The 18,704-nt window shown below is 44.1% G+C and overlaps 1 protein-coding gene across 2 annotated transcripts in view; it reads right to left on the reverse strand.

Moving 5' to 3' along the window:
- ITPRID2 (ITPR interacting domain containing 2) overlaps positions 1 to 8,779 on the reverse strand; it is a 146,029-nt gene extending 137,250 nt beyond the window's left edge. The window contains exon 1 of one of the 2 annotated variants that reach the window (XM_068245416.1): positions 8,369 to 8,779. In XM_068245416.1, coding sequence (XP_068101517.1) covers positions 8,369 to 8,537 — 169 coding nt within the window. In that variant the 5' untranslated portion in view covers positions 8,538 to 8,779. Of the gene's footprint in view, positions 1 to 3,728; positions 3,808 to 8,368 lie in introns of those variants that run through there. The other variant, XM_068245417.1, reaches the window with a different exon arrangement.
- Between the last annotated feature and the right edge of the window lie 9,925 nt (positions 8,780 to 18,704).

Below are 18,704 nucleotides of genomic sequence, written 5' to 3' on the forward strand. Positions count from 1 at the left end.
CCGATTAATAGCAGAAACAAAATTTATAAATTGTTTCAAAGCTGTGCAGAAGGGTTTGAATAAGGACAACAACTTTCTATATTGGTATGAGATTGATGATATATGAACTGTCTCAGCCACCCTAGCTGAACTTGTGAACTAAGAATTTACGATACCTCTGGGTCAATCCTAATACCAGGTCTGTGAGCAATAAAGTAAACAAGGATCCTTATCTTACCCCATTTAGATGGTCTGTTTGTATTAAGGCATCTTCATGATGTATTTATGCTTGAAAAAAATATCTGTTTTCCCTTTTGATGTTGCATGTATATAAGCTGTCTGTACCACCAGCTTGCGAACTAACAGGATGTAAACCTGACGAAGGCTGCAAGGCCGAAAGCTTGTTCATTCTTATTCATTTGTAGTTAGCCAATAAATGGTATCATCCTGATTTAAAACTTCTTGTTTTAACTGAGAGGGATATGGATGTTTCCTTTTAAACAATACCAGTTGCCTGGCAGTCCTGCTGATGTCTTTGGCTGTAGTGGCTGAATCACACACCTGAAACAAGCATGCAGCTAAGTCAATCTGACTTCAGTCTGAGCATTTGCTCTGCATGCTTGTTCAGGGGCTGTGATTAAAAGTATTAGAGACACAGGATCAGCAGGAGAGTCAGGCAACCGGTATTCTTTTAAAAAGGAAAAATCCATATCCTTCTCAGTTTAGGTTCCCTTTAAGTCTGATACCTGGCCAGGGACACTATCTGCATGTACTTTGCATGTTCTCCTCATGTTTGCATGCGTTTCCTCTTGGTACCTCAAGTTTCTGGTCCCATCCCAAAAACATATTGGTATGTTAATCAACTTAATCCAAATGAGCCCTAGTCTATGGTGGGGACATTAAAGGGGAACTGAAGAGAGAGAGGTATATGGAGGCTGCCATGTTTATTTCCTTTTAAACAATACCAGTTGCCTGGCAGCCCTGCTGATCATCTGCCTCTAATACTATTAGCCATAGCCCCTGAACAAGCATGCAGCAGATCAGGTGTTTCAGACTTTAAAGTCAGATCTGACAAGACTAGCTGCATGCTTGTCTCTGGTGTTATTTAGATACGACTGCAGAGAAATAGATCAGCAGGGCTGCCAGGCAACTGGTATTGATTAAAAGGAAATAAATATGGCACCCTCCATATACCTCTTACTTCAGTTCCCCTTTAAAGGAGTCATCAGGCAAGAGGCAGAACTACTGCACAGTACATCACGGACAACGTGGACCTTATTGACAGGGGAGCAGGCGCAGTAGCGGAGGTCGGCCTCTGCACACGGAGCAGACCCTGGGCCGGCGGCTGCAATCAGAGATGCGGCGTGGGACATGTCAGCTGCAAGGGCTGGAGGAAGCATTGGATAAGTAAATCAGCTATATTTTATTATGCCTGATGACTCCCTTTAACTATTATTATCAGACTGTGGCAGGGATTGGAACGTGAGCTCCTCTGACAGTTACATGAAGTGGTCAATGTACTCCGGAAAATGCAGTAGAGAATGCCAGCGTTGGCATTATTATGATTACTATTATTATTATTATTATTATTATTAATGCCTGAAGGGAAAATAAACTGATGAGATAATGAATTGTATGCGTAGTACAGCTAAGAAATAGCACATTAGTAGCAAAGAAGAGAGTCTCATATTGTTTTCCAGTACAGGACGAGATAAAAAAAATAATGTGGTTATTTATGCAAAAGAGCTTCTCTGAGCTAATAACTGAATATTCAACTTTTCAGTGCTACTAATGTTCTATTCATTAGGATTACTATACATACAATTCATTATATCATAAAGTTGTTTTTGTTTGCTTTAATAGTAAGCAAAATGCTCCCATAATCTATATGAACAACTATAGGAGCAGAAAGTCCCAGTCTCAATGCTGCTCCAAAGTCACTGAGCACTGAACAGAACTGGTTTGTCCAGTACTGTGCAGCTCCGCAAGGACCCAAGCAGATATGCCCAGCATCTTAAGAGCACATCAGTAAGGTGAAAATGAATGTAGTGTATACATGGCAGAGGCACCGCTATCAGATTTCTGTGAATGCAATAGGCAGCAGTGGGGATTACTGTTGTAAGTGCTTTGCACAATGAGGACCTGTAAGGCAGAGGGTTGGAGAACCAGGAAGCTGAAACGATTTAACTGCAGGCCTCTATCACATAAACTCACTCAATCCCCTCAGCATAAGAAAACTTGCTACAAGTATACCTGTGATGTGAGAAGTGTGGGCTTTATTCATACTGTGTTACTCAACTCACTATAGCTCATCCCATAGCCTCATTACTTCAATACATTGATTATTTCCAGTACTTGTATCCAGGATATGGCCCAGAAGTTTTTATATAGCATATCTGACAACGCAAAATTTTCCTGCCAAACACATAACTAGGAGCCGATTTAAAAACAAATGCCAATATCACCATTTTCTTAGGCAGAACACTAGGCAGAAACGCGAGCGTTGCAGAAAACACTAGCGTTTTTGTAATTAATGAAAGTCTACGGGCGGCATGTAAAGTCGCATATATGCGCGTTTTACATTGTGCATTTTTTAAAATGCATAACTTGCATAATTTTCAAAACACATGTACAAGGTTCATAACGTATCTGAATGGACACACAGAGAAATGCATTTTTACGGGCATTTTTTTTTAAAGAAGACACTGTAATAAAATAATTAAAAAAAAACCTGGGGGATACTTACCTAGGGAGGGGGAAGCATCTGAATGCTAATGAGGCTTCCCCCATCCTGCTCTATCCCTCCGTACCAGCGCTGACTCCCCTTGAAACCACAGCAGACAAGCTTGTCGGCTATGGTGCAGTAGTGCCTACAATATTTACCTTCCCCAGCTCCAGCGCAGACGTAGTAGCGGCTTTCCGATTGGGCTCAGGCGGAAGTAGTCAAGCCTGATTGTGTCTGTTCTACTGCGCAGGCATGAGTCTGAGTCTGCGAAGTAGAGCGGACCCAATCGGGCTCGGCTATTTCTGCCTGAGCCCAATCGGAAAGCTACCACTGCACCTGCGCTGGATCGTGGTAGGTAAATATTTACCTTGTTGGTGTTTGGCAGCTGACAGCACTGGTATGGAGGGACAGAGAAGAACAAGGGAAGCCTCTTTAGGATCCAGAGGCTTCCCCCTCCCAAGGTAAGTATTCTCTGGGGGAGAAGGGGGGGTGGGGATTATTACAGGTTTTCTTTAAATATGTTACTGTATTTAACTCCATTGATTAGGAAGATTAATAAAAAGATGCAAACCCAAAACACATAAAAACACACACCAAAATTGCAGTCTCAGTCATCCCTTTTTTCAAAGCAGATTAACACATATACATATTATATAAACATATATAAGCAGCGATGTGTTTAGATAATCTACCGTAATTACAGTCAACTACAGATCTGTAACTCTTTGGTGATCAGGCCAATCACTTCTTTATAAACAAGGCAAGTGCCACTTCACAGCAGATTCTCTTTAAATTTTAGGATAGTGGCAATTGCAGAAAACGTTGATAACATATAAAAGTGATCATCATTTAAGCAGATCAACATCTCTAAAAACAGGGCACACCGCAAAATTAGCAGCCCTTTACTGGAAAACAGCACACCGATAGTGGAAGAAAACTCCAGCAACCAGAGGAAACCCATGCGAACAGGCTGAGAAAATAAACATTCCAGGATTCACAACTGACAACAATCCTATGTGTGTACCTGTCTCTGCCAACCTCTGGGACTGATCCAGGACCATAACAACTGGCGATCAGCTTACATGTAGAATATCCTGTCTGCCTGCAATTATATTCCCCTGCAGTAGGACCTGCTCTTCTCTCTTCTTGCCAGAGACAAACTAAGCGTGCATGCTGGTCCAAGGCAGACTACATGTTCACCTGCTGAAGCAGCAAGAGATGTCAGGTTGTGCTTTTACCCCAGGGATAAGCAGAGATTGTACTGTACAGTCAGATCTCCTATACTCAGGGGAGCGGTGGCTAGTTAAAGTGGACCTGAACTCATACACCTAGTACGGTATGCATTTAGAGTTTTTAGCCTGTTTAATTCCCCCTCATTTGTGTCTAATCACAAGTTTGTAATCTGATCTTTCCCCTGTGTCACATGGCTGCCACGGCAGAGATGGCAGATAAGCTCATTTGAAAGCACAGGCAATAGGTCTTCCATAAATCAGGAAGTAGAAACAGGGCAGATTTATTTTAAGATTTGTAATTTGTATCAGGTGTAAAAAAAGAAATGTTTTTTCTTTAAAGGTTATTATGCTGTTGTGCATCTTTTAGAACAGAGAGGATGCGCTGAGTTCAGGTCCGAAACAATTTAGCCAGCAGTTGAGATACCAGCTACTTGATAGTCAGACAGAAGTTTTGCTAGTCGCTGGCTCAGTTTCCTGGAAGTGGGAGATCTTCATTCATAACAAAAAAGTCACTTCTCTTATTTTGTACATCCGACAGCCATCATACATCCATAGGAGGCTGCAGCTTTCCTGCAAAAAGCCTGCAGCCAAACAACGCATTTATGCTAGGTGAGCTTGGCAAACTTTCCCTCTGGGAATATGCACACTCTTCTCTAAAGCTCTGAATAAGCCCCTTTTTATCCCTGTTGGATTCATACTTCTTTTAAAGCAGTAGGATCAGCCACACTATGCCAGGGGAAAAAAAAACACATATATAAGTAGATAAATACTTGATCTACTTACATAACACATGTATTGTACTGTCCACGTTTTGATTTCAGCTAATGTTATATAGTAAATGAAGAGTATTCTGTTCCTGGTAGGAACCATGTCTTTTGCCCACAGTTTAGGCTAAATCCTGATGTCATTTCTGCCCTTTAGGGCTCTTTCAGACTTAGACGTTGCGTTGCAGGGGACGTTAAGGTCACATAACGTCCCCTAACGCAACGCTTGCTGGTGGCAAAGGTGGACGCTCTATAAAGCTGCGTTATGCGTTAAAATGATTGGAGCCCACGTGATCGGAACACTCCGCATCACGTGGTCCCGCCAGCCAATCGACACACAAAGCGGCCGCTCCAGGAAGAAAACAGTTACGTCAGCAGTGCATATTAATTAGCCATGTGGCTAATCACTGCGCATGTGCAAGCAGTCTAACGCCGCTAAAACCGCGTATAACGCACAGCATGCTGCACTGTCTTTCAATGTCTAGCGTTACACTGTAGTGCAACGTGGGCACTGTGAACAGCCCATTGATTTTTCATTACTGTGAGTTGGGCTGCGTTACAGGCTGCTGTAACGTCAGCCTATAACGTCCCAATGTGAAAGCAGTCGTACTTTTTTTTTTTCCTTTTCTCCTCCAATCGCTGAGTCACCTCAGCCTTGCTTGTAAACACAAGTGAGCAGGGGGTCGTGTTTCAGATAAGCAGCTAGGCAGGGAAATAAATGGAAGAGGAGGAATATATTATAGAAAACAAAAATATATACACAAAAAGAACCCCCTGCATGAAACTGTTTGGCACTGACTACTAAAGGGCCAGTGCTCCTAAAGTATGCGATAACTGCAAATCCTAACAGCAGAAAGAGTTTTGAATGCAAGATTAGCATCTTTATCACTTAATACACTCAGACCAGTTGCTGTTGAAATTTGATTTTTATGGTGACAATCATGCTTTAACAAGCCCCAGTTGCAAAGATGGCAGGCAGATTTGTAAGAGCAAATCTAAATTACAGTATATGAATGAACATAGGAGATAAAAACAAGCGCTGGCAATGGGACCATCAGAAATGGATCTAGAGGCCATTTCTCTAACTTGTTCTTGATTACAGATACACTTTTAGGCTAGGTTAACAAGGGGAGTTGTGTCATGGTACCTGTGACAGGGAACGCAACACACTGGGAAGGTGGCACTGCATGTTATCTGCGCACTGCATCATGTACAGTGAAGCATACAGTCAATGAAAAGGATGAGGATGCTTCACTGTACTGTTAAGGAGGGTGTTATGCAGTAAACGTAGGGTACCACACTCCGACCGAATGCACCACAATGTACGTCGCATAGCTTTTGTATTATAATGCGACATTCCACATTGCAATGTGGCAATTATGCCCCACAGCAATGCCCCACTGTAAATCTAGCCTAAGTGTTGTAATCCTAATCTTCAGGCTTGTTTGAAATCAATGAAAGAGAGTATATAACCTTGGCTGTAGGTACACTAGAGCTAGGCATACATTATGGGACATTACTAAATGAATTATTAGCATGTCCTTGTCCAAATATAGCCTGTTCCAACATTTTAGCAAACCCTTAAAAGAAAAAAGAAAAATCATACAAAATGTCATGCATCCCATAAATTAACCCCATAATACACACCAGCAGCACTAACCTTGCAACCAGCCCAAATACTAGCAAGTGGGTGAGGGTCTTGGTGTGCAATGTCCACTATCCAAGTGGACATAGAGATCAAATAAAAAGTTGTCCGAGCGAAGAAACTACTGCACCTGCAGCCCAGTGAGTGGGCAAGGGGTCACCGATTCTACTTAAAGGGTTCTGTGGGCTTGTTTAAAAATAAAAAACTGACACTTGCCTGGGGCTTCCCCCGGCCCCCTGCAAATAACCAGTCTCTTTCCGTCACTGAACAATCTTCTGTTCCCCCGCCACCGGTCACCTTCCAATTATTTGTCTAACTAGATGAATGCAACTGCGCCTGCATGGCCGTGAGCGTCCTCGCTCCTGCTCGTGTCTCTGGGAGCTTCCTGCGCAGTACAAGAAAACTTGATATGAGCAGGAGCGAGGACGTGAGCGGCCATGTAGGCGCAGTTGCATTCGTGTAGTTAGATGAATAATTGGACGGTGACCAGCGGCTGGAGTACAGATTATTCAGTGATGGCGAGGGACAGGTTATCTGCAGGGGGCCGGCAGTAGCCCCAGGTAAGTGTCAGTTTTTGATTTTTAACCTCCTTAGCGGTAACCCCGAGTCAGGCTTGGGACAGAAATCCGCAGCTCAGAGTGGCAATTCCGACCCTGAGTGAGTTATATGCAGGATCTGCTGTAGGTCTCTCTGCTGTATTTTTTTCCCGTTTTTAGGGTTTTCCCTGCTTTTAGACCCTAAGAGCCAGTCCACACTAGGTCCGGAAACGTATCCGTGGCTGCGTTTTTCAAACCTGATGAAAAACGGAGTCCCGGATACTAATGTTGAAAATAGCAGCCAGCCTCACCCAAGTAAAAAACGGATCCGTCTGCGTTTGCGGGGATCCATTTTCAAAACCTGAACGGAAGGTCCGGATCTGCTGCATTTTCACGCAACGGATCAGGACCACGGATACACGCAGGGGTAGTGAAAAGCAATGAGAAAACGCATCTCCAGCTCCACAGGCAAAAAACTGATGTGAAAACGGATAGCCTGAGCTTTATGATTGGCCCAAAAAAATCCTCCCACTCCTTCCTAACGATGGAGACGTTTTCTGTCAGGGAAAAACCTGAACGGAAACTGATGCAAAACTGATGCACTTTCATCAGTTTGCAGTACGGTGGGTACTTCCCCTGATCCAGACTGCAGTGTCCGTCCTGCAACCGGGTCTAGTGTGGACCTAGCCTAAATCCAGAAATAATACCGCCAGGGAGGTTAAACAAGCCCACAGAACCCCTTTAAAGGAAATCTCAGAAGCTTAATGTGGGGGTATTTATACTTACCTGGGGCTTCCTCCAGCCCCGTGAGGTGCCTGGGCTCCCTCACCACCTCTCCGTTCTCTCCTTATCCCCGCTGGTAATTTGGTCACCCCCATCGCGGTCCCACAGCCAGGAGCGTACTGCGCAGATGCAGAACACTCCTGGGCACACATGCGCACAGCTGGGCCACGCATGCACAGAAGAGCACACTAGCTACAACATCTCAGGTACACTTTAAGAGGAGAATATCACTTTAAATGCATGCCATTTTGACAATGTATGCTGAAATGTTGGAACAGCCATTCATTTTAACTTTCTTTTACATAGATTTGGTAAGACTGGACAAAAAAAAAATTGTATGTATCAGAGGACTTTCATATGTTGATCAAAGATTGATCAAACCTGTCCTAGTTTTTGATAGATTTCTATTCAATCTGTTGCTCATTTCATAAAGCAGCCCCATATACTGCTAGAATGACAAGTTTACATGAAAGTTTCATCATGAACTGAAATGCAACAAAGAGGAAGTGCTGTCTGAGAAGCTCTGTCTACAAGACTCACTTACAACAAAAGTTGGGACACTGATTTAGTTAGTGAGTTATGATGTGATCGCTTCACATCTACCAACACAGCACATAGCAGATCCTCCAGAGAGGATGTATGAGCCCCAGAGCTTCCTGATTTACCCCACACACATGAATGTGCCCGATGCCCCCAGCACTGACCTGATCCTTCCCCCAGCTGCAGAGGCTCAGGCTTTGCAATCTGGGTGGCTTCCGCTGAGACATCCTGCGCGTCCGAACCTTGCCAGGAATCTCTGCTCTTGGCCCAGGCCAGTCTCTTCCTGGCCAGTGTGTCCCTGGCCCGAGCCTCCTCCAGCGCAGCCTCGTCCATGCTGAGTGCTAGCAGCGAGCCGTGTGCCTTCAGCGCTGGAGCAACCTGCAGGGAGGAGGAGAAGCACGACCCATCAACTCCTTCCTTCCTCTAGCCTGGCTGAGTGACAGCCGATCACCAGCCGTGTGACAGCGCTGGCCACTCAGGGCCGTCACTCCATTCTGCAGAAAAAGTTACTTTGTTGCTAGAGAGTTTCTCAGCATTCTCTCAGTTGTCCCATCCCAGTGCTATATAAAAGGTTGCACCCCCGGTGTCCCCTTAGACGTGCTTCTAATGGCTGCTGCTGCTGCTTCCTGGCAGCCACTGGGTGGTGCAGACCTCTTCTGTGCTCTTGTAGTCAGGTGGACAGTAGTATTGGGTCCTGAGGGCTTCAAAAATGACTAATGAAAACGCAGGTTGTTTTAAAATATCCATTGGGATTATTTGCTAATATATTTAAAAGCTCATGCATATTTGTATTTGATTTGGGGAAACTTTTAAAATTTTGCACAGCTGTCTGCAAAGCCCTCCAACCGCTTGCTAGTGATTGGACACCTTGGAAAACTATGTTCTATCGCTACTTTTAAAGGGCAACTGACATGACAAATATATGGAGGCTGCCATATTTATTTCCTTTCATACAATACCAGTTGCCTGGCAGTCCTGCTGGTCTATTTAGGATTCAGTAGTGTCTGAATAGTGTCAGAAACAAGCATGAAGCTAATCTTTCAGATCTGACAATGTTGTCCGAAACACCTGATCTATGCTTGTTCAGGATTTATTGCTAAAAGTATTAAACACAGAGGATCAGCAAGACAGCCAGGCAACTGGTATTGCTTAAGAGGAAATAAATATGGCAACCTCCACATCTCTCTCTTGCTTCAGTTGTCCTTTAAGCTGAATGCTCATCTAACGACGAAGGAAGATGGATCACAGCGACGTCCTAAGACGACGAGCAATCCTTGATCCATCTTCCTGCCGGTGAGTACATCCACGGCACATAACAGGTGTGAACGAGAGTTCAAGCAATTGCAGTACTTTGCGCGGAAGTCGTCGGGAATCTTAAAGATCTTATCCGCGGTGTCAGTCGTTGTGGCCGCACGTCTCCAAACATTGTTCGAGTAATCACGTGCCTGTACCCATGTCGCAGAAATAATAGCTCATCACTCAAAACATTGATGGAAAAAATTGCGTAGTGGGTACGGGCCTTAATACAGTGCCTTGTGCGCCGACAGATCGCTCCCACGCTTGCTCCTTACTTCACTCACCACAGAGCAGAACATTCTGGTCGGCAGATAGCCAAAAACGTGGTTGTATGGGAAAAGGCACTTAGTGTGTATACACACATCCAATTTTGATTGGCCAATCACTGGCCAATCCTACCACCTCCATGTAGTGTGAAAGCTTACCTACACAATCTGTTCATTGTATTTAAAATCTGTTTGCCCTCATATTACATGAAAGTAGTAAAATTGACAAGTTATTGGCCAATTAAAATTGGAAGTTTGTACCACAGTGTTGACAATCTGGTGCACAGGACCAGGCTACTCTCCCCAGAGTGCAACTCACCAATTGTAGTCACAGTAATCCAAGAGAAGAGAGAAAGAAGTGGTGCACATCCTGATAAAACTTCACATTTATTGATGTAGCTTAAAAATCCAGCAGCATTGGCCCTAATTCACTAAGCTTAACTCCTGTCTTTACTAACTCTTCTGAGCTGTTTTACAGTTATCACAATTATATCACCATGGTGATAACTGTAAAACAGCTCAGAAGAGTTATTAAAGACAGGAATTAAGCTTAGTGAATTGAGGCCCATGGTGACTCTCATTTGGAGCGCATTTACGGGATGCGTACATGAAGTGACGCATGTATGTATCCCGGAAACAGTGGTGTAGCTGAGGAGCTTGGGGCCCCAGTGCGAGTTTTACAAGGGACCCCAAGCACTTTATTGATATGGAGCACCAAGACTTGCCAAGGACAGCTGCAGTGTCAGAGAGGTGTAATCAGAGTAAGGAAATAGTTAAGGATTTACACTATTCAATGCACATATATATAGAGGTGTTCATTATCAGCATAGAACCAATAAAAAGCTAATTAAATGGATGAAGAAAGGCCCCTAATGGGCCCCTCTGCAGCGCCGGGCCGCCCATGACACCAGGGGAAACTTTGGCATCAGGCAGCAGTGTGGTTGGAACGGCAGCTCCCCAACCTCCCTCCCTCCATGTGACTGCCGGTCATCTTACTTTCTCGGCGACTTTCTCCTCTATGACAGTCCCCGGTCCCTTGCTAGCCTCTACGCTGTGACGTAGCAGTGCATATACAGGAAGTACTTCCTATATATGTGTCGTTACCAGGGGAACCGCTCTTCTGTTTCTTCTTCATCATGTGGCGCCGCTGACCTAATGTCTTGTGTAGTAACTAGCGAGGGGCCAGGGACTGTCATAGAGGAGGTGGCCACCGAGAAGGTAAGATTGGCGGCACCTCAGGGAGGGGAAACAGGCTGGCTACCTACTGGGGACACGGGCACCTATCTGGCTACCTATACTGAGGCAACTATACTGGCTACCTATACAGGGGGCAACTATACTGGCTTCCTATGCTGGGGGCACCTACCTGGCAACCTATACTGGGGCAACTATACTGGCAGCAACTATACTGGCTACTTATACTGGGGGCACCTACCTGGCTACTTATACTGGGGCAACTATACTGGGTACACCTACCTGGCTAACCTATACTATACTGGTTACCTATACTGGGGCACCTACCTGGCTAACCTATGCTGGTGCCAACTAAACCGGCTACTTGCACTGGGCCTGGGGGCAACTATACTGGCAACCTATACTGGGGGCAACTATCTGGACAATCTATACTGGGGGCAACTATACTGGACACCTATACAGGGGGCGCCTACATGGCTAACTAACCTACACTGTGGGCAACTGTACTGGCGGCAAATATACTGGTTACCTCTACTGGAGGCATCTACCTGGTTAACCTATACTAGGGGCAACTACACTGGCTACCTATACTAGGGGAAACTTATCCTTCCTGACCTATACAAGGGGCACCTATACCTGGCTACCTACCTACCTATACTGATGGTGTTTTGTTTTTTTGCTGCACTGCAGCTATAATGTGCAGTGCAAATTGTCGGGTGCTGTGCGATCATTCCAAATCAGGGTGCATCCTCACAAGTTTACATCAGGCAGCAAAAAGTCTGACCCTGCCCTCTCTGGTCCAGGGCCCCCGGTGCGGTCACACTGTGCACAGATTTTATGAGCAGATGGAAGAGTCTGTACCATCTCTTTCAACACCCCTCTTCCAAGACTGGGCGGTGCTGTAATGCTGACACGGTCTCATGGATCCTGTTTACATGTCATATCATGTGATCTATACCCGGAAGACCTGTCGGGAAGTTCAGAACCGCCGGTGGAGGAAGAGAAGAAGCCATCCGGAACAGGTAACTGTTCCCTGCCACCTGCTCGTTTGGATGCCTAGTGCACTAAGCAGCCAAACAAGATATGCAGACAGAAGTTTACATTGCACCAGCAGCTTTCAAACAAAACATTTTGTTTGAAGCCGGTAATGGGTTAAGAATGATTATTCTGAAAAATCATTTTTGCAGTTTTGCATGGGCTTTAGCTGTCTCTCAATCCAATAAAAACTAAAATAACTGATATTTTGTACTTCTGTAACTTGTAGCTATGCTTGCAGCAAGACGCTAAGGGTTATGGGTGGAGGGATAGATTTAAAGTAATGCATGCATATCTTATTTGTTTTATCATGCAAATTTTTATTATTCGTAGAAGATCCTTTACGTACCCTCTTTCCCTGAACTGAAGACATCCCCTCAAAGTAAGCCCTAGCAGGAATTTCAAGCATGCTCAAAATATAAGTCATACCCCGAAAGTAAGGTCCCATTTACACTTAATCAGTTGGTACTAGTTTTTTTTTCTTCTCCGTAGCGGTGCATTATGAAAAATCTTTCAGTTAAAATGTGTATAGCATGGACTGAGCCATTGGGAAACATGGGCATTACTTTGAAAATCAGTTGTCCTTTCAGTTATAACTGAAAGCAACTGATTAAGTTTAAATGGGGCCTAAGTCCTAGCTGCAGTAAGGGGACAAAGTATGGCAATTTGTGTTTCTACTGGAGCTAATAGTCTCACAGGCAGGACCATGGCTCCATCATTGGGCCAATCACTGCATTCGCTGCTACTCAGCGAGTGCAGTGATTGGCCCAATAACCGAGCCATAGTCCCGCCTACGAGATCATTGGCTCCAGTAGAAATAAAAGTTGCCGTCCTTCTTCCCTATAGGCTGAAGATCTGGGACACAATGTCAAATTTGTTCTTGCACCAATGTAACAAGTTGACGTGCAGGGATCCACTCTGGAGCAACAAGCAGTACATAATGGAACTTCAAGATCCGCACCATCAAAGTAATATCAGAGATGACCCACACTATTTTATCATGTTTTAATTTTTATACTTAATAAAGATATTACTTTGATGGTGCGGATCTTGAAGTTCCATTACGGAGATCTGGGACACAGCAGCATGGAGCTGGGGGGAAGAAGAGGATTAGGGGGACATCGCAGGACATAGAAGATACCAGGAGGACATAGGGTTACATGGGACACAGGAGTTTAGGGGATAGAGGAGGACAAGGGTAAAGAGGGTGACATAAAGAGGACACTAAAGGTACAAGGGGGACACAGGGGCATACAAGAGGTGGATCCAGCAGAGGAAGAGGTGACACAGAGGGGAAGGCAGGACATCCACTGAAAATAAGCCATAGCACAACATTTGGAGCAAAAATTAATATGACACTTCTTATATAAAGCTTAAGGCTGCTTTCACAGTGGGACGTTACAGGCGCACGTTAGAGCAGCCTGTAACGCAGCCCACCGCACAGTAATGAAAAATCAATGGGGCTGTTCACAGTGCGGACGTTGCGTTACAGTGTAACACTGCGCCATAAGACAACGTACTGCATGCAGTACTTTGTAAGCGGCTGAGCCGCGTTAGACTGCACATGCTCAGTAATCTTGTGGAGGAGCGGAGAGCGGCCAGGCACATGGCTAATTAATATGCACTGCACGTTGTGACGTGCAGTGTTTACTTCCTGGAGCGCCCTCTCTGTGCGGCGATTGGCCAGCGGGACCACGTGATGCCGCATGCGCACAAGAGTGCGCATCACGGCATCACTGACGCCAGAGTGAGCTGCACACTCTGACGTCCAGATCCAGCACCACCAGGCGTTCCATTAGGGGGACGTTATGCGACCTTAACGCCCCCTCTAACGCAACGTCCTGGTGTGAAATTAGCCTAAAAGGAAACCGAGTGGAGAGACATATAGACTGCCATATTTATTTCCTGCCATATTTAATACCAGTTGCCTGGCGGTCCTGCTGATCTTTCTGGTCAGTAGTGCCTGAATCACACACCTGAAACAAGCATGCAGCTAATCCAATCAGCAGTCTGTCAGAAACATTTGATCTGTGTGCTTCTTCATGGTCTATGGCTAAAATTATTAGAGGCAGTAGACCAACAGGACAGCCAGGCAATGTGTATTGTTTAAAAGGAAATACATTTGTTAGCCTCCATATGTCTCTCACCTCTGGTTCCCTTTAAAGCGGATCTGAACTCAGAACTTCCTCTCTGCTCTAAAAGATAAGCAACAGCATAATTACCTTTAAAAAAAAACATTTCTTTATGCAACTTTCAGACTTTCTGCAATAAATCTGCAGTGTGTCTACTTCCTGCTTTTGTGGTTCATTAAGGTTAACCTCTTGTGTTTACATATTAGTTGTGTCTGCTGAGACTGCCGAATTCCTGTGCTGCCACAGCTGAGAGCTCAAATTACACTTGTGATTACTTGCAGAACTAGGCAGGCTCTGCTCTCTACATACACACAGTGGGGTTTTTTTCTGTGTTTTCCTTGTGTCCAGGTCCATTTTAAGCTCAGTTTATAGACAGGAAGACTCATTCTGACTGTTGGGAGAACCTTTTAAGCCGTATGTAGACATGTAGATAAGACTAAGGTCATCTGGTCATTATTAGTCATGTTTGAGTCTATGTTTGAGGAAGGAGGGTGTGGTAAGCAGATACTGCTAGTGCTACTAACTTATCTCTAGTTATAAAAAAGAAGTGACAGTCTGGAAAATGATTCCCCGACTGCCACTTTTATAACATCCAATTTATAAACGTGAGACCAGTTTCCAGTCCCTGGTGATAAGACTTAGAAGACACTCGGAGTGCCATAATTCCCCTAAAGTTGCAGTGAGAAGCTCCTTTCATATGCAATGAAAAGTAATGAACTATTAGTATCCCGCTTGCAGACGGCTAGCTTGTCCTCAGGGCCAGTTCTAGACTTTATTCCCTTTCCACACACAACATGTGTGTGTACGCATACAAAACTATGTGTTATTAATTTAAATAGTGTGTACTTCAATAGTGTATGCCAGGGGACTCAAACTCGCGGCCCACGGGCCATTTGTGGCTCTCGGTACAATATTTTGTGGCCCGTGCCGGCAAAAGCAAAAGAGACACGGAAGCGAACTATTTTACCTTATAGTTCGCTTCAGTGCTCCCAAGTAATCCGCTGCATCCCCGACGCTAAACGAGGGCTGCAGAGCCCCCAAATCCCCTGGGCAAACATCCACGACTGCGCTTAGGGGCAGAGCTTCCAGCTCTGCCCCTCCTGACGTCAATCGCCGCACGGATCGCCGCCTCTCCCCTTCCAGGAAATGCCAGCAGATTGCCCCCCGGGCGATTTGGGGACTCTGCAGCCCTCGTTTTGCGGCGGGGACACAGCGGATTACTTGTAATGGGAGCACTGAAGCAAACTAAAAGGTAGGACACTTCATGTTCGGAAGAAATCATTAAAACTGTTAATAATGACACTTTAGGACTTTTTTTTAAATCCCTTATGCGGCCCAGCCTCATCCTGACTTTGCCTCCTGCGGCCCCCAGGTAAATTGAGTTTGAGACCCCTGGTGTATGCTTTAAAAACATAGCAAAGTTAGCACTCAAAAATATAAAAAAAAATACATTTGTAACTATTCATACTTTTTAAATGTTATAAATACTATTAATATTCACAGTGTCCCCAGCAGTGCGCTGCAGCTTCACAGTGTCTTACATTAAACATTTAGTCAGCAATAACATTTGATTAACTATACCATCAAAATTCACAGTATGCATTCATACCACAAACATTACACAGCACACAGCACACGTCACACTACACAGTATCCACATGTTACATTGCCTACAGTGATATACAATCAATACAAGTTGCTTGGCACTGTACACGTGACCAACATAATTTAATTACTACTTTAAAAAAATGAAAAGATACACATAGCCCCAAAAACAGCTGAAAAATGTAAAAGACACATACAAACAAAAAACACTTACAGTGCTGCCCATAATTATTCATACCCCTGGCAAATTGTGACTTAAAGTTACTTTTATTCAATCAGCAAGTAATTTTTTTTAATGGGAAATGACATAGGTGTCTCCCAAAATATAATACGACGATGCACAAGAGGCAGTATTGTGGGGGTAAAAAAAGATATCAGCTTTAATTTACATTTGAGCAAAATGGGTCCAGTACAAAATTAACCCTTCTCAATAATCAATAGAAAAGCCCTTTATTGGATATAACAGCAATCAAACGCTTTCTATAATTGCAAACCAGCTTTTTGCATGTCCCCACTGGTATTTTTGGCCACGCATGTTTAGCAATGAGCTCCAAATATTTCTGGTTGGAGAGTCTTCTTGCCATCACCCTGATATTTAGCTCCCTCCACAGATTCTCAATTGGATTCAAGTCAGGACTCCAAAACGTTAATCTTGTTGTCTGCTAACCACTTCTTCACCAATTTTGCTGTGTGTTTTGGGTCATTGTCATGCTAAAAAGTCCACTGGTGCCCAAGGCTAAGTTTCTCTGCAGACTGCCTGATGTTGTTGAGAATCCTCACGTATTGCTCTTTTTTCATGGAGGGGTTTACTGTGATTAGGTTCCCTAGTCCATTGGTTGAAAAACACACCGAAAGCATTAGGTTCCCACCACCATGTTTGACAATGGGAATGGTGTTCTTTGGGTTAAAGGCTTCTCCTTTTTTTTACACCAAATGAAGGAAACATCATTGTGACCAAAAAATTAAATTTTTGTTTTATCTGGCCATAACACAGAAGTCCAGAAGTCTTCTTTTTTTGTCCAGATGAGCATTTGCAAAGGCTAAGTGAGCTTTTGTGTGCCTTATCTGGAACCCAGCAGTGTGCAGTGTCCGTTGGATTATCTGCCTTGAGACATTGCCACCAGCAGAGCCCAGATTCACCAGGATGGCTTTGGTGGTGGTTCTTGGAGTCTTTTTCACCTCTCACTATCCTCCTGGCCAGCACAGGTGTCACTTTTGGCTTCCAACCACATCCTCTGAGATTTTCCACAGTGCAGAACATCTTGTATTTTTTGCACTGCACTGCACTGCACTGTAGCTACTGGAACTTGAAACATTTATAAATGGCCTTGTAGCTTTTCCTGACTTGTGAGCAGCCACAATGTGCAGTCCTCACTGAGCTTCTTTGTCTTAGCCATAACTGTCCACAAACCAACTGCAGAGAGCTGCTGTTTTTCACCTGTTTCCAATTAAAGCAGATTTGAGATGAAAAACTAACTATAACAAGTAACTTGTCTATATATCTTATCTAAAGTTTAGATATTTTACACAGCAAATCTCGCTGCAAACAACTTCAACAGTATATGATTATTTCTTCATGTGATACAATGAGGGCAGCCATGTTCTGTTTGTGATAATTACACACAGGCAAGCTGATCTGCCTCCAGCCCTCAGCCTGTGAAAACTTCTCTCCCCTCTCCTTCGCCCTCCTCCCCTCTGCCTCTGAAATCTCTGGCTAGTAACACCTCCTCCTCCTATGCCCAGACTGAGCCTTTAAGCCCTTGCCACATGGATCAGAGAGTGCCAAGGCACTGGAGAAGCTGTGGGCGAGGTTTGTTTAATTTATAGGGAATTAGAGTATTAAAACAAAACAAAAAAATATTGGGCTTGAGGAATGCCCTATAAACTATATGAAAGGAACACAATAATGCAATGAGTAAAAGTTTATCTCGGATCCACTTAAATTAGGGTGGTTAGGATGCTTTAGAACAGCTTGAACTATTTGGAATGGTATAGAATTTAGGATTTTTCCACTGTGACCGTTTGTGAAGGGTATGAATAATTTTGGACTGGACACTTTTTGCTCAAATGTAAATAAAAGCTGAGAAATGTTTTTTCCACAATTATGTTTCTTGTACATCATCTTATTTTCTTCTGGGAGACACCCATGTCATTTCCCATCAAAAAATCACTTGCTGGTTGAATAAAAGTAACTTTAAGTCACAATTTGCCAGGGGTATGAATAATTACGGGCAACACTATACTTGCCCAGTCTCAAACTATTCTGAAGCAGGTGCTGATGAGCAAAGTTTATACAGGCCAAAAACAGCTGACAAATGTTAAGGAGTACCACCTAATCGAAATGCTTGCATCATTCAACATTACGCACGTAAACTTCTACACATTTAAAGTAATACGTGCTATATAGTTCCAGAGCACATAGCGCTCCATGCAGTTGTAAAGTGTATTCCCAGTGCGCTCTGTGCATGTGTAATGAGCGCTGTCTACCCCACCGCCCGCTGTGCAGTTTGTAATTCGCGCTGTGTAGTTTTACACACGCTGTGCAGTTTTAACGCGTGTAAAACTTTACGCACACAGTGATGCGCGTAATTCATGTAGCACTCAAGCTATATTCAATAACACTGTTTAGTAAATCAACCCCCTTGTTTGTTGGCTGATATGAACGTGTGACTGTATCAGCAATCAAACACTAGATATACATTGAGCCTGGATAGCCATTGCACCTCCGGTCTGGTCTGCATGGACAGGTCTACCGGTCTCAACAGTACTCCCTCTGGAATCAACAGCTTGGCATGAAGGGTTCTGACAGTGACCCAAATTTTGGCTGAATTGAAAAGTACACACTGAGAATAAAAGTATTGTTGCAATTGGCACTGACTGCCACATGAGAAACTCCGTTTTTTTGTATATTATCGGATGGGGTGCACTACATATCTTCGAGATCAGCTGCAAAACAGTGTGGGACGGATTAC

This window comes from Hyperolius riggenbachi, chromosome 7 (assembly GCF_040937935.1).
Source record: "Hyperolius riggenbachi isolate aHypRig1 chromosome 7, aHypRig1.pri, whole genome shotgun sequence".
NCBI lineage: Eukaryota > Metazoa > Chordata > Amphibia > Anura > Hyperoliidae > Hyperolius > Hyperolius riggenbachi.